Here is a 16,056-nt window from a genome sequence, read left to right on the forward strand (position 1 = left end):
TACTGGTATGTAAAAGAGCTCTTAAGTTTTATACTCACCATTGTTTTATAGCTCTTATGGATAAGATTTTTTTTGGTTGAATGAGCCGAGCCCAAATATTTTGCCTGCCCAAACTTCTTGTAATTACTATAACAAAAGCATATTTTCTACAACAGCCTTTCATTTGTATTTGGCTCAAAATCAGATCTGAAACTATTGGAAGAATGCAAACAATATTTTCATTTGATATTCTGTATTTAATATTTTTTCTCAAATAAGACACTACAAACCTCTATTGCATAACAAACAGGGTTAGAAAAATAGTTCAATTCCCAAAAAGCAATCATGTTATATAAACGAAATAGTACCTGTACTCAAAGAGACATTTTCTTATAAATATTTATATATAAGAAGCCAGACCAACAGGTGAACACTGTATAATCTTTGAACACTTTCCATTTCTTTCAGTATAATACTATGTATTACAGAACACAAATTTGTTAAATAAAAACAGCATAAATATGGACTGACTCCTGATAACAGGCAAGCAATCACTGTACTTATGACTTGATGCTAACATCTATCCTGAACAAAATTTACGGTAGTTAAAATTCAGATTGGCATGTACTACAGCAAGAAACCAGGTACAGTTCAGTGCAGTACCTGAATGCTGACTTTTGTAAAACCCAAACTTGTGATTTTCCCACATCTGAAATCCTAGCTAACTATTTTAACAAAAACATACAACATAATGCATAGTATATACAATAATACAAAACAAATGTTTGAATTTTCATACAACTGGAATTCAATAATATGATAGCTATTAAAATCTGAATCTCATGCATAAGGCATTTTTTCTCGTAACATTCAATTTTATCACTAGTGATTACTTTTAAAGCATATACGTACATCAATTTATTTTTTTAAGTATACATCACAACAAAAATAATACAATACTGTATGAGATATGTAACTTGTAATTAATTATATGCAGATGATCCATTCTTTAATAAAAATAAAAGATTGATATTTTGTAAAAAAAAAACAAAAAAAAAATTATTATTATGGAGGTGCCCTCATTAGCTTCCAGAGCTTAGCAATGGTCCAGCCATGTCTTAAGATGCACCAAGCCCAAGACTTGCTTGCCTTCTGGAAGCCAGGACTAGAATCTTGACATTCGGTTACAAGGGCAGATTCCTCCAGGTCCTCAGCAACAGGGTCTGTTCCAGCAATCTGGAAATATATTCTCTCACACATGATGGCCAGTGTTTTGCTGCTCTCATAGCTTATGTTGCCAATAAAGTATGTCCAGTTAGCCTCGTTTTGGAGCTTTTGATACTTTTGGTCTCGCACTATTTATGAGATATCCCTTGGCCTCAGCACACTGATGTTGACTTGAATTACTGTATTTGGCAAGCAGTTTTGTTTTTTGTCTTGAATCCTCTGTTCCTGCTGTCTTCTCCCATGCATAAACCCTGGCTTATGCAGGCGATGAATCACAATAACGTGGCTAAAGTATGTTGACCAGACCACACACTAGAAGGTGAAGGGACGACGACGTTTCGGTCCGTCCTGGACCATTCTCAAGTCGAATCGACTTGAGAATGGTCCAGGACGGACCGAAACTTCGTCGTCCCTTCACCTTCTTGTGTGGTCTGGTCAACAACCCTGGCTTAATTTGTTGCTTTTATTACTAAACGGATCTTTTTCAAAATGGCTTGTCTACTCTTTTGATGCACTGTTGTTCAGTAGCTCAAGGAAATACTAACTGTAATTAAATGCTAATTTCAGGTGGGGCCCTAAGTAATTCCTTGTCCCTACCATAGTTCCTTCTCCATGGTGTGGTGGGATGTATTTGGGCTGCTTGTAAGGATGCAAGCTGTCTGGAAAATGAGGGTTGCCACATAGTGGTGATTATGTGCTACAAGGTTCGAGTGTTTAACCTGCATCATCACTAGTTTGCCTCATTACTTTTGGGTACCTAATTTTCTTAAAATATTTGCCTTGTCAATACTTTTTAGATATATACTTTTCTAAGTTTTGGATTGATCTCTGATCCTCAGGATCCTCTCATCTCATCTCAGAGAGAGAGAGAGATTCTCATCCTGGCTTCTGTAGACAAGGGCCTACAAGAGTCTCAAGGGTGGATACAAGACCTGGTGTACTTCACTCAGATAAGGCTGGACCTGTGCTTAACTCGGGAAGCTTTGCCAAAAATAATCATTTGCCTAAATTTCAGAATATAATTAATCCAAACTTTAAAATAATTGCACAGAGCATAGACTAAATACTATGGTACTTTTAACAAGTAAGCTGTATATATACAGTAGACATGCAAGATGAAAAATATGGTTGTTTAAAAATATGAAAAATAAGCTCTACATGAATGATGATAGCTGGTGACAAATTATACAAACTGCTAATAGGCATGTACCTTTATACTAAACAAAGGATATTATATGATAAATTGTAATACAGCATCAAGATAATCTGTGAAAATCTAAAATTTTGTGCATATCAGAAAACAAGTATTCCTGGTATATACTTTTAGTTTTAGCATCAGTCAAATCTTGCAATGTATTTTTTTTAATATATTAAAATAATTCTTGATACACGAAATAGCCATAAAAAAAAAAAATTGATAAAAAAAATCTAAAGTACAGAAAAAATATATATTCAGCATTACTCAAAACAAACACAGTACAGTACACAAATATTTATACAGCTGAAAAGACTTACATTTTTTTTATAATACATATAAGCATAACTAAATTGAATAGCAGAATTGGTTTGAGCACTCTTGTCCCTTTCAGGAAGGTTCTGAGAAGGATGAAGTGTTTAAACTTTTTTCTATTATTTAGTGTGGTTATTCTTGCAATCCAACATCACGTTCCGTGACATTACTGCATATGCATGCATATATATATTTTTATTGTGTTTCACACTAATGCAAAAAATGTCCAAGGCAAAGCCACAATTATTGAAGACTTGAGGCATAAACATTTGTCCTAGTGACAGGGCTGCTGCTGTCACAACTGAAGAGGTCTTGTCAGGATGAAAGTCTTCCAACTTTAGTCTTCAATAATTGTGACGTTTCCTCATATACAGTACAGTATACTCTTTTCTGCCATAGAATGGCTCATTTATTGTTACAGTTCTGTTGCTAGCAGTTGTAACTTGGTGTACTTTATATTTCTTTACTAATTAAATTTTTTAAGAGCTGAAATTGCACTCAGTATAAATGAAATAAAATGTTAAATTTAATCTATAAAAATAATTAGATTTCATAGACAAATTTACTAAATATTCTTTAAAACATCTTTCCCTAATACAGTGGAGAATCTTTAAACCAAACTTTGATTACTTTAAAAAAATTTAAAAATCTAGGGTATTTAAAAATATTAAATTTAACCATGTTTTGATTACAGCTAATCAAGTGAGGTATCCCCAGCCCTAATGCTAGGCATATCTCAATATGCCTATCAAAATAAAAATAATATGCATATATGCAGTGTATGTGTGTGTGTATTTACTATGTGTCGGCAGAATTGAGCTATTAGCTCTTGGACCCCACCTTTCTAACCCCATGTGTGTGTGTGTATTTGTTTAAGATATAGCATCTAATTCTTGCATTGCTTGGCCCCAGTCATTTCAGTTTTAAGATGCTCCACTGTATTACACAAAACAAAATTGCTCTGAGAAGTGAAGCAAACATCTTATAAACCTGATGTGTGTTTCTATAATTTCTATATGGAAAAAAAAAATATTGAATAAAATATTTAAATAATTTATAATAAATATGAATGATAAAACCAAAGCAAACAGTATCAATTCAGTTTGCAAAATGAATATGCCAAAATATTAGTTTGTAAATATTTGGAACTATAAAATTCAGACAACTGCTTCACATACTTTAAAATTGATACTTTTGAATCCCTAGCAAACTGCAAGCATAGTTTTGGGTTCTCAATATGCCTATTTTGAAGCAGAACATAAAAAAAGGTATCTTTTTAAGAAAGTAATTAAGAAGGTGCAGTCTCTTAAGAAATTTCACTAAGCTTTATAAAGAAAACAGGATTTGTTTACTTTTGATCTGCCATCACAGTACAGTATCTAGTTTAAATACAGTATTAAGTTCCTCATAAAGCTTTCTTCAATGCACCTGAAATCTGTACAATATATTCTCAGAAATGGAATACATTACAGTATCTATTGTGGATACTAATTTGATGCACAAATATACACTATTTGATACATTTTTTGTTATATACAAAATATATTTTATACAGATAAAAAGTTCAAAATATCATATTTAACTGTAAGCATCATTTGGGCAATAAAGTACACAAAAAGCATTGTCTTCCATCACAAAAATAGAGTAAAGTACATCTCCAGTGATCAATAAATGTATTAAGTACAGTACTAGTATCTTAACTGGAGCCTTTTCAATAAGTATCACTTATAATCATGTCTCAAATGATGCTAGGTTATTTGTCATGGAGGCAGCACTACCTATGGTTTAACCTAGTGTAATGTGTTAGCACTCAATATTAAATATAATAGGAAAATTTCAGTTCTTAAAAAAAAAAAAAAAAAAAAAAAAAAAACTGCCTAACATTTCCAGCAAGAGCAATATGACTTCTGACAAATAAATATTCTAAAGAAAATTAGCAAATTATTAACTGCCCACCAATAGCAGCCCAAAAGAAAAACTACTCTAAACACATGGTAATCTTGTTATAACTACTATTCACATTACATAAGTAACAAGTAATTAATGATTTCTTATTTCACTTTCTTAGATTAATTAAAAGCTCCCTTGCACCCGAGCATCAATGTACTCGGGCCCAAGGCTCTAAAATAATAAGAAAAATTATCGACACTCCAGCACAAGTTCTCAGACCTATATGTAATTTGTACAACAACATAAGGACATGGCACAACACTTATCTATCATACTTCAGGCACACATAGATCTGGCTCCTAGTCAAACTTTTATATCTTTGGGAAAGTAAAAAAATGGAGAGGCTTCCCAAGACTCAAAGGCATTCAGAGTATTACAAAATTATTATATTTTCTAATTCATTATAGAGAGCCCTGCTCTTTTATATCACGTCTATGAAAAATTAACATTTTTAACATTTGTACAATTTCTTTAGAATAACATAATACACTGACGTTACAATACATCGACTATACTTCACTCGTCGGGAATGTGGCGAGAGCGCCGTGTTGTGATGGCACTCACATTTGTTACTCGCTTTCCATCTTCATCCCATCCTGATCGGATTCGTGTGCTTCGCTCACTGGGGGGATCATCAGGAAGTGTTCTTATTACTTTGTAAGTACTCTTTTCTTTCCGAATTGTGTAGTATTCAGTAATCTGAGTTTGTGAAGATTTTTTCTTGTGGGTTGCTTCTTTACTCTTTTCTGACTTGCTTCTCTCTGACGTGTCACTCACAACAGGCTCTGGACTAGTAACCCTACTTCGAGATTTGCGAGTCTTGAGGCTTCTCCCTGGCTCTCTGTTTGAAGGACTATGCGACCGCTTCTTAAGCCCACCACTTTTCTTTCCTCCTAACTCATTTCGGTTGACACCACGACCAGATCTTAAAAAATTTGTCCCCAAAGCACTCTTCCCTCCCTTACCTTCAACTGATATAGCTTTTCTCAACTCTGGGGGAGCAGATCGTGACACTTTGGTCTCCCCTCTAGACCTACTCTCTGACACAACCTCAAATGACCAAGACTTGGAAGTACCTTTGGCAGTCTTGGAAGTGTTCCGGAGCTCTGCTGAAGCACTTTTTCTCTCTGGACTGGAAGGGCTGGACAAGATTTTATCCTCTTTGTCACTTGAGATGAATTGGGCATCCGACTCTTTATCATTACTGGAGTTGGTGGGGGTAGTTTGCGACTTGTTGGATGTGTCGGAGTGGGTGGGGGAGTTCTCGGTGGAGCTAAGCTTGCCGATGGAAGAGATTCGAGATTTCTTGACAGAAGTCTTGTTGCTGGAGGAGAGGGTGGTGGTGTTGGTGTTTGAGGAAGATGCTGATGATGGTGATGATGTATTATTCTCAGTGATTTTCTTGCTGTTCTTGTTTTTCGTGGTGGGCAGTATTGGTAGTCATCTGACGAGGGCAGCTTTCGTGGAACGGCTGGCGAGTGTGTTCGAGTTTCGGCTGTAAATCAAAATGAGAAGGCTTTTAAAAAATCTATTAAATGTAAAAATTATATAAACCAATGCAAGCACATTAATGTATCAAAATATACTTCATATTTAAACACACACAAAACAATTACTGCCACTCTTACAAAGCACAGAATATTCTATGATGCAAAATAATTTATATATATATATATATATATATATATATATATATATATATATATATATATATATATATATATAAATAACTCATACATATATATATATATATATACATATACACACACACACACATACATACATACAAACATTCTCAGGTATAGCGTGCCTTTACAATGAACAATGGTGATAAAGCATCAATCAACGAAAAAATGGAAAGGATTTGCTGAACAGGAAATTTTAAACACTAATGTACAGTACAGTACTATATTTCTAATAACACAAAAAGTTGAACTTCATATTACATATATACAGTGTGTGTGTGTATTATATATATATATATATATATATATATATATATATATATATATATATATATATATATATATATATATATATATATATATATATGTGTGTGTGTGTATATCACGAAAATAAACACGTGATTAAGAATGTGACAATGTCAGACCACGGAGGAAAATGAAACAGGAATTTCCTTAAGTACTTTCGTATATTAAATACATCTTCAGAAGGAATGAAGATGTATTTAATATACGAAAGTACTTAAGGAAATTCCTGTTTCATTTTCCTCCGTGGTCTGACATTGTCATATATATATATATATACATACATACACACGGTATATAGAAGAGCGCACACACTGTATTGGAGGGGACCTAAACATTCCCTCTAATGCGTTGCGTGTGAATTCCTCCGAGGCTCAAAGTCCTCTTTCTTTCAGCCAGAGGTGGTATACCCTTCCATTTTATATATATATATATATATATATATATATATATATATATATATATATATATATATATATATATATATATATATATATATATATATATATAAATAATTAGCTAGCAAAATTCAGCCTTAAGAAATTCTTAATTTTATGTAATGAATTTGATTTGTTTACTAAGCATATATATAATTTCTTTCAAATTTACATAATTTTAAACGGGGAGTGGCTAATATTTATCCTATTCGGCATAGAAAATATATACATAAAGGGAAATCATGCGAAATAAAAAATTAAATACGATCCCAAATGACAGTCTATGCACAAAGACTCTGCAGGCAATGCAAAGCACAAATGTTAAATCTGAAAAAAATACATGCAAATAATAATAAACCGAAATTAAAATAAAGTCACTAATCACTAAACATCTAACTTACACAGGAGAGAAACGGTAGTGAAAAAGTTGATTACTATTTGTTATTCCCTTTACTACACGATAGATTGGGAGTTTGCTGTGTACGACAGGCGGTGAGAGCCGAGATTGGTTCCCTGCACTTGAGGTCCGGCTTCTATTGTCATCTCTGAGGTTGCAGCGGCTATTTTCTGGCTCCTGTTCACAGTTGTTATTTTCCAACTCAGGATGATCACCAATATTCCCATTATCCACATTATCTGTTGACAGTGCTGCAGCTGTGGTGGCAATCTCACTGGCTCTGGAGAGCTGGTTTTCATTTACCGAAGAAGAATAAGACGAAAGGGAAGAGGAGACAGGAGGAACTTTGGAAATGGGGGAAGAGGAGATGGCAACATGGAATGAAGACTTTGTCAAGGATGGCGAGTAGGATGTTGAATTAGAACAGTTCAGATGAGCCTTTCTTCCTAAGTTCTGAGGAACTGAGCTATCAGAAATCTGTGAGTTACCCAGTGGGATCACAGAGGCAGGAATCAAACCACGTGTTTGAGTCTGAGAGCTTGATAAGAGCCCCGGGGAGTGGCCAACCCCACGAGACTTGTTGCCACGTTGAGCCGATCCCCGGTACACTGATCCCAATAGCCATGCATGTCTTGTGTAAAGGGGGTGAAAAAGTTTTTGAGGTAAAGGTCTCATTCATGGTAAAGTTTCAAATTATTCTTAATGCTACCAAATATGCTTGCTTTCAGCCACTGCATCATTTATAGAAAAAAAAAAATCAATCCAGTTGTACAATATTCTCAGTAGAAAATTTTCATATCCTGAATAAAAAGTTTCTACTAATATAATTTTTATTTTAGTAAAAAAAAAAAAAAAAAAAAAAAATTAAAAACTAGTCCATTTCCAAGGTAATATTCACTAATAATCAATGTGAGTTCTACATATTAGTGGTAATGTTATAAATACACATGCTCCAAACACTGTCTTCTACATAACTTCAAGATATATTATCTTGAGAAAGTTATTATGTTAATCTTGACAGCAACTGGATCTTTACAAAACACCAAGATTAACTGGTGTTTAGTTTATTTACCAATTCATTAAAACCTTAAATACTTTATAAGTGCAGAAAACTCCTGTGTTTTGAATCAAACATCTTAAATATAAAAATAACTTTAATAATGCAGAGTCTATAAATAAATTATACTCTAAAGCCAAGTTATACCTACTGAATATTCTTAAAACAAAACAATATATTTGTAAGTGCTTAACTATCATCTCTCAATATTTACATAAAGCGTTATTTTGTTCCGAGTCCCACTGCATAGCCATTAAACTTCATATATAAAAAAAATTCAATGTCGAATGTAACGAACCACTCAATTCAGGGTGGCCCTCAGTAGCTTTCCGGTGCTTAAAAACTTTGGTACCACAATGCCACAAATGCCATCAGGCTCTCAAATTTCTAAGACAGTTGAATAAACTCCAAGAACAAAAAATCAGGACATCACTAACAACGGTATACATAAAGTATGAAATGAACATGGAATGACACATGGAATGTGTCCAAAAACATTGAAACTTATCCATAAAAGCAGGAAGAAGCTAAATCTGGCTCTTAATTGGATGTGGTCAATCACAACTCGGCCAACAGAAGAATATTACAAATAAAACTTCCTGGATGCACAGAAGTGCTGAAATTGCAATCCAGGTTGTTAAAGAACAAGCAGAAGTGCCAGAGCCATGAGTAGCTTTGTCAGCCTTCACCTCTAACCCTGTCAAAGTGACAAGGAAAGGCACAAGATATCACAAGTAAGGCAGAATCAATGAATGGAACCCAAGCACACACCAAAGTCAAAGCAAGGCACCAAAACTTTATTTTAACAAGCATATGGCTGACTTACCAAACACTACTCCCGTGAAACAGAATGTCCCAAGAATTGACATCACTACATGTTTAACAGCAAAATAAATGTTTCCCAAAAAAGTAGATGCATCACAAAAAGTAATAGTAATGTGCTTTAGAGGGTGCACATTGGTCATAACCCCATTAGTGACCTGGGGGTACCACTTCATGGTAATTGGGAGAGCTGAGTGGGGATCATTTGCACATAGCCACTATAGATTGACTTCTTTTCATTCCTTTTATTTCTTGCCAAGAGAAGTTGTTTGTTTTGTTTTGCCTGAACTTTCTAGGTGATTTTTTTTTTTTTTGTCTTATACTCAAGCTCCCCTCACCTTGAAGAACAAAATAAATTTGGAGTCTAATTACTGGTAAGCCTATGCAAGTCCTCTGATACCAAACTCTTAAGCATTGGGAAGATACTGAGGGGCCAGCCCAGAAAAGTGCTTTGAATGCTATAAATATTTTGGCAAAGTAATGACAATGTGTCGTATGTTTCTGTTGACAGGCACAATATGTTAAAATATGTAAAAACTTAAAAAATAAGGAAATATAATGTTTATACAGTACTAAAATACAGTACTATCTAAGCTAATGCATGCTTCAAACATGCAGGTTTTGGTATCTGGGGAGGGGGGGGGGGGGGGGGGGGGGGGGTGGTGTGTGTGTGTGTGTGTGTGTGTGTGTGTGTGTGTGTGTGTGTGTGTGTGTGTGTGTGTGTGTGTGTGTGTGTGTGTGTGTGTGTGTGTGTGTGTGTGTGTGTGTGTGTGTGTGTGTGTGTGTGTGTGTGTGTGTGTGTGTGTGTGTGTGTGTGTGTGTGTGTGTGTGTGTGTGTGTGTGTGTGTGTGTGTGTGTGTGTGTGTGTGTGTGTGTGTGTGTGTGTGTGTGTGTGTGTGTGTGTGTGTGTGTGTGTGTGTGTGTGTGTGTGTGTGTGTGTGTGTGGTGTGTGTGTGTGTGTGTGTGTGTGTGTGTGTGTGTGTGTGTGTGTGTGTGTGTGTGTGTGTGTGTGTGTGTGTGTGTGTGTGTGTGTGTGTGTGTGTGTGTGTGTGTGTGTGTGTGTGTGTGTGTGTGTGTGTGTGTGTGTGTGTGTGTGTGTGTGTGTGTGTGTGTGTGTGTGTGTGTGTGTGTGTGTGTGTGTGTGTGTACTTACCTAATTTACCTAATTATGCTTGCGGGGGTTGAGCTCTGGCTCTTTGGTCCTGCCTCTCAACTGTTACCTAATTTACCTAATTATGCTTGCAGGGGTTGAGCTCTGGCTCTTTGGCCCTGCCTCTCAACTGTCAATCAACTAATGTACAGGTTCCTGAGCCTACTGGGCTCTATCATATCTACACTTGAAGTTGTGTATGGAGTCAGCCTCCACCACATCACTTTCTAATGCATTCCATTTGTCTACTACTCTAACACTAAAAAAATGCTTTCTAACATCTCTATGGCTCATTTGGGCACTCAATTTTCACCCGTGTCCCCTAGTGCGTATGCCCCTTGTGGTAAATAGCCTATCTTTATCTACCCTATCAAATCCTCTGAGAATCTTGTATGTGGTGATCATGCCCCCCCTAACTCTTCTGTCTCCCAGTGATGTGAGGTTTAATTCTCGTAGTCTCTCCTCATAGCTCATACCCCTCAGTTCGGGTACTAGTCTGGTGGCAAACCTTTGAACCTTTTCCAGCTTAGTCTTATGCTTGACTAGATATGGACTCCATACTGGAGCTGCATACTCCAGGATTGGTCTGACATATGTGGTATACAAAGTTCTGAAAGATTCCTTACACAAGTTTCTAAAGGCCGTTTTTATGTTAGCCAACCTGGCATATGCCGCTTAAGTTATCCTCTTGATATGAGCTTCAGGGAACAGATCTGGCGTGATATCAACCCCCAGGTCTCTCTCTCTCTGACTCTTGAAGTATTTCATCTCCCAAATGATACCTTGTATCTGGTCTCCTGTTCCCTACACCTATCGTCATTACATTGCATTGCTTGGGTTAAACTCTAACAACCATTTGTTCGACCATTCCTGCAGCTTGTCCAGGTCTTCTTGAAGCCTCAAGCTGTCCTCCTCTGTCTTAATCCTTCTCATAATTTTAGCATCCTCAGCAAATATTGAGAGGAATGAGTCTATGCCCTATAGGATATCATTTACGTGTATCAGAAACAGGATAGGTCCGAGTACAGAGCCCTGTGGGACTCGACAGGTGACTTCACGCCAATCTTACCTACCTCACCAAAATGGCGGCTCCCAACCTACTCCTATTGCTGTTATTACACTCTATACACACGTTATATACAAGTATCTACATTTGTGCTCACCACAGTGAACCACTAAGCTGGTATGGCGAGTGCAATCAATAAAAGGTGGCCACACACAGTTAGAAGACGACGCCACCACCCTCCCTCCATGGAGCACAGCGCTATGTATCACCACAATCCTGCTATCAGAATCCTGGTCAGTTTTATCAGTCAGGGGTCTTCTGTAATACTATCATCACTAAATAATAGCATGAACATATATATTTTGACATTTATAGGCGATGCTGTGGTCACAAGCTGAACAGCAGTGCTGTGCGCTCATGGTGCATGCATCAGCCTTGGTGGCTCGCTCAATACTGAAGCTCTCACACCCAGGAATGTTGGCCATGATTTTTTTTAGGTGGCGTCTGTCAACTATCAGTCATGACTGCACTATAGCTGCCCCTATTCCACGCGGGGCGTTTAAATTAAGGAGCTAGACACTAAAACATCTATTAAATTAATATATTGCGCGGTTTCAGTTTTGTTTCTCAAATCATCTATACATGTATTGTGCGGTCTAAGGGTTAATCTTTGTCACCTGATCGTAGAATTCTATTAAGCCTGTAAGGCAAGATTTACCCTCCCTGAACCCATGTTGATGGGTTGTCCAAAGTCCCTTCTCTCCAAATGTGTTACTAGGTTTTTTCTCATGATCTTCTCCATCACCTTGCATGGTATACAAGTTAAGGACACTGGCCTGTAGTTCAGTGCCTCTTGTCTGTCACCCTTTTTGTATATTGGGACTACATTAGCAGTCTTCCATATTTCTGGTAGGTCGCCCGCTTCCAGTGACCTACTATACACTATGGAGAGTGGCAAGCAGAGCGCTCCTGCACACTCTTTCAATACCCATGGTGAGATTCCGTCCGGGCCAACAGCCTCTCTCACGTCCAGATCCAACAGGTGCCTCTTGACCTTATCTCTTAGTAATTTCGAACCCTTCCAAGCCGCTTGGTTTACTGCCACCTCTCCTAGCCCAGTGACATCTCCTCGTTCTATTGTGAAGACCTCCTGGAACCTCTTGTTGAGTTCCTTACACACCTCTGTCATTCTCTGTGTACCTGTCATTCTCTGTGTACCTTAGAAACCCATTCTAAGTTTCATCACCTGTTCCTTCACTGTTGTTTTCCTCCCGAGGTGACTTTGTAGTAGCTTTGGTTCGGTCTTGGCTTTATTAGCTATATAATTTTCATACCTTTTCTCAGCTTCTCTTCTCACACTAACATACTTGTTTCTGGTTCGCTGGTATCTCTCTCTACTGTCTGGTGTTCTGTTATTTCAGAAGTTCCTCCACGCCCTTTTGTTCAGTTCCTTTGCTTTCATACTTGCCCTATTAAACCACGGGTTCATCTTTGCTTCTCGTTTTTTTCCTGTATAAACCTAAACTAATACAGGGACAAACCTGTTTACTGCCTCCTGACACTTTTGGGTGACATAGTCCATCATGTCTTGTACGGACTTAGCTGTGAGTTCTGTGTCCCATAGTATATCCTCTAGGAATTTTCTCATCTCATAATTTCCCTTTCTGTACACCAGCCCTTTGTTTCCCAGTTCTTTTTGGGGGGAGATAATTCCTAGCTCTACCAGGTACTCAAAGATCAATACACTGTGGTCACTTATTCCCAAGGAGGCTTCCAACTTAACTTCCCTTATATCTGACTCATTTAGGGTAAATATCAGATCAAGCATAGAAGTGTGTGTGTGTGTGTGTGTGTGTGAGAGGGGGGGAACTGTGCCACTGAGTACTTATGATACGCAGGTAACTGTAGGTGAAGTCTGTAGATGTTTGGACACGTAAACGATTATTATTTGTCCTGGAGGCCAGAGTGGCCATTTTTTTTATAAACTTGTAAAGTCATCAGCACTTGCCTAACCTCTGCAAGGGTCAGGTGTCATTCAGAGAGAAGAGGAGAATGGAGAGAGAGAGGGGGGGAGAGGAGGGGGAGAGAGAGAGAGAGAGGAGGGGGAGAGAGAGAGAGAGAGAGAGGAGGGGGAGAGAGAGAGAGAGAGGAGGGGGAGAGAGAGAGAGGGGGGGGGGGAAAGGAGAGAGGGAAGAGAAAGAAGAGAGGAAGGAAAGAAGAGAAGAGAGAGAAGAAAGAGAGAGAGAGGAGAGGAGGAAAAGAAGAGAGAAGATATAGAGAATCCCATAACTACAAAGTAAAACCCAAATACTGTACTTATATGATATATTGTTTCATTAATGTTATAAAAATACACAGCTGAAAGAATCATCAGTTAAGGAAATGTAAGCATGGCACTAAGCATATTTAATTCCAACCCTAAGTAATGCTAATATATCATCCAAGAGCAAGTCCTCACCTTTTGCTGGTGGCTGTGGTGGTGGTACGTATAGGTCTACGTGCAGTATCTCGATGGGCTGTGGTGAGGGTGGATACCTTGCCGGCCTTCAATGGCGACAGCACTGCCTCTCTCCCACCGCCACCACCACCACTGCTACCACTGCCCAAAGGGGTGGACTTGGTGCGAATGTGGGCTTTGTCCTCAAGACTGCAACAACATTGTTGTTACACTAAGTATCTTATAAATACTTTTAAACTACCTTTTATAAATAAAAAGATTCAGCTGGGCCAAGCTCTCAAGCCAATCCCAACTCCAGACTGGGTTTGGGAAGTAAAACTTCCCGAACCTACTCCAGAAATAATCCAGGCAATATATATTAACATCCATATCTAGGATGTCAAATGAATTTAAAATGATAGAAAACAATTTTACACGAGTTATGTTGAAAACGTTTTGATAAAATTCGTAAGACAATAACAAAAATATTCAGGCTAATGAAAGTATTATTTTATTTGAATTTATTCTTATGATTACACACAAATTTTGAGTATTAATATAATTACTGAATTTCTCACTTTCATGTGATAATAATTATCATCAAAATATTTATTGATAAGTTATTGTCAAGAAGTATTGTACACAAGATTATTTATATCAGCAATAATATTGCTGGGACTTTTGGATGAGAAATTTTAATCTTAAAAAAAAAAAAAAAAAAAAAAGTATATGGTTAATAATACCTGTATCTTTCACACAATATGTAATTTTGTTACAAGTTTGAAATATTTATTCATATTTATATTCTTTATATTTATTATTATTCAGTATTATATTATTATATTTAATTTAAATTCATATAAATATTTATTTATTTATAAACTACGAATACTGTTTTATAGCCATTTTTTTTTTTTTTTGCACAAATTAATAGTTCAGTTTTTACTGGTTAAGAGAGATAATAAAATTTAAACGCTTTTATAGAAACACATCTTAGCTTTCACATGTTTGAGATACATAAAAAAGTATTGAATATAACGAAATGCCTCTTTCTGGTACAGTAGAAACTCGGTGGCTCTCCCTGTGGCACTACCGAGTCACATTTGCTATACGAGTCCTGAAAGGCCGACCGAGGACCAGAGCCAGAACCTGGCCCTTTCACAGACACAGAAATCTGGGGAGTGATATGATCACTCCCCAGCTGAAAGCTATGGGAGTGATATGATCAAAGTAAGCTTACTTTGCTAAGTAAGCAAAGTTTTTGCTTACTTTCAGCTGCAAAAAGCAGCTGAAAGTAAGTGAAGCAATATAGACACCTGCAAGGTTCACAGAAAATGAAGCACCAAAACAATTAAATGGTTCACGAAACAACTCATTCAAAGCCAATTGTTCACTCAAAACTAGCTCGAACTCCCCTGGTGTGAATAGCCACCAACAGATGGCACCACCATTTGAGGTGCTGTAGGCTTCTGCTCCTGACAATTAAGTCAATTCTGCCCAAACTTGCAGAATCCAAAGGAGAGGACTCAACACCAACCTGGAGAAGCTTGGTAAGCGTTGGTTATAACACCCTTGACATCATATATCTGGAGGCCCCTGAAGCTGAGGCTTTCAAGAACACAAAGTGACTGGTGAGGATAAACCAAACCCCAGAGAAAGCCAGTGAGGCCTCAACCCCAATGGTCCAGGCAGCGGTGAAACAGGCAGAACCAGAGAAAACAGTACAGCACACAGGGCCAAACCCTGCCCAAGAAATACCATGCAAGCAAAGTTAAGGTTCCTACACAACCTTTCAACAAGTCACCCGGGGTAGACCCAAACCACACTGGTTTCTGCCTTTGCAGGCAGAGCAGAGCTGCAGGAGGCAGGGAGAGAGATACCAGGTGGGAATCCAAAACCAGGTCCAAACCTAGAGCAGAAACAACTGGAACTTTGGCCAATTCACCAGGAACCTGAACCTGGCAAGCTGGATAAGAACCATATCATTGAGAGCTGACATCCAGACTGGCTGGGAGCCCAAACTAGCCAGTTGTCAAAATAAGCAACAACATGAACCCCCAAGAGACATAGTCAGATCACAACTACCCATGATAATC

General features: G+C 37.4%; 1 protein-coding gene across 3 annotated transcripts in view; it reads right to left on the minus strand.

Moving 5' to 3' along the window:
* Nucleotides 1-215: 215 nt before the first annotated feature.
* Nucleotides 216-16,056, minus strand: part of LOC123745023 (dual specificity protein phosphatase CDC14A) — a 111,844-nt gene continuing 96,003 nt past the window's right edge. Inside the window, exons 10-12 of one of the 3 annotated variants that reach the window (XM_045725271.2) lie at nt 13,982-14,170; nt 7,493-8,119; nt 216-6,161 (exon numbers count right to left, since the gene is read on the minus strand). In XM_045725271.2, coding sequence (XP_045581227.1) covers nt 6,107-6,161; nt 7,493-8,119; nt 13,982-14,170 — 871 coding nt within the window. In that variant the 3' untranslated portion in view covers nt 216-6,106. The remainder of the gene's footprint in view (nt 6,162-7,492; nt 8,120-13,981; nt 14,171-16,056) is intronic. The other 2 variants (XM_045725272.2, XM_045725273.2) reach the window with 2 other exon arrangements.

Source organism: Procambarus clarkii, chromosome 57 (genome assembly GCF_040958095.1).
Source record: "Procambarus clarkii isolate CNS0578487 chromosome 57, FALCON_Pclarkii_2.0, whole genome shotgun sequence".
NCBI lineage: Eukaryota > Metazoa > Arthropoda > Malacostraca > Decapoda > Cambaridae > Procambarus > Procambarus clarkii.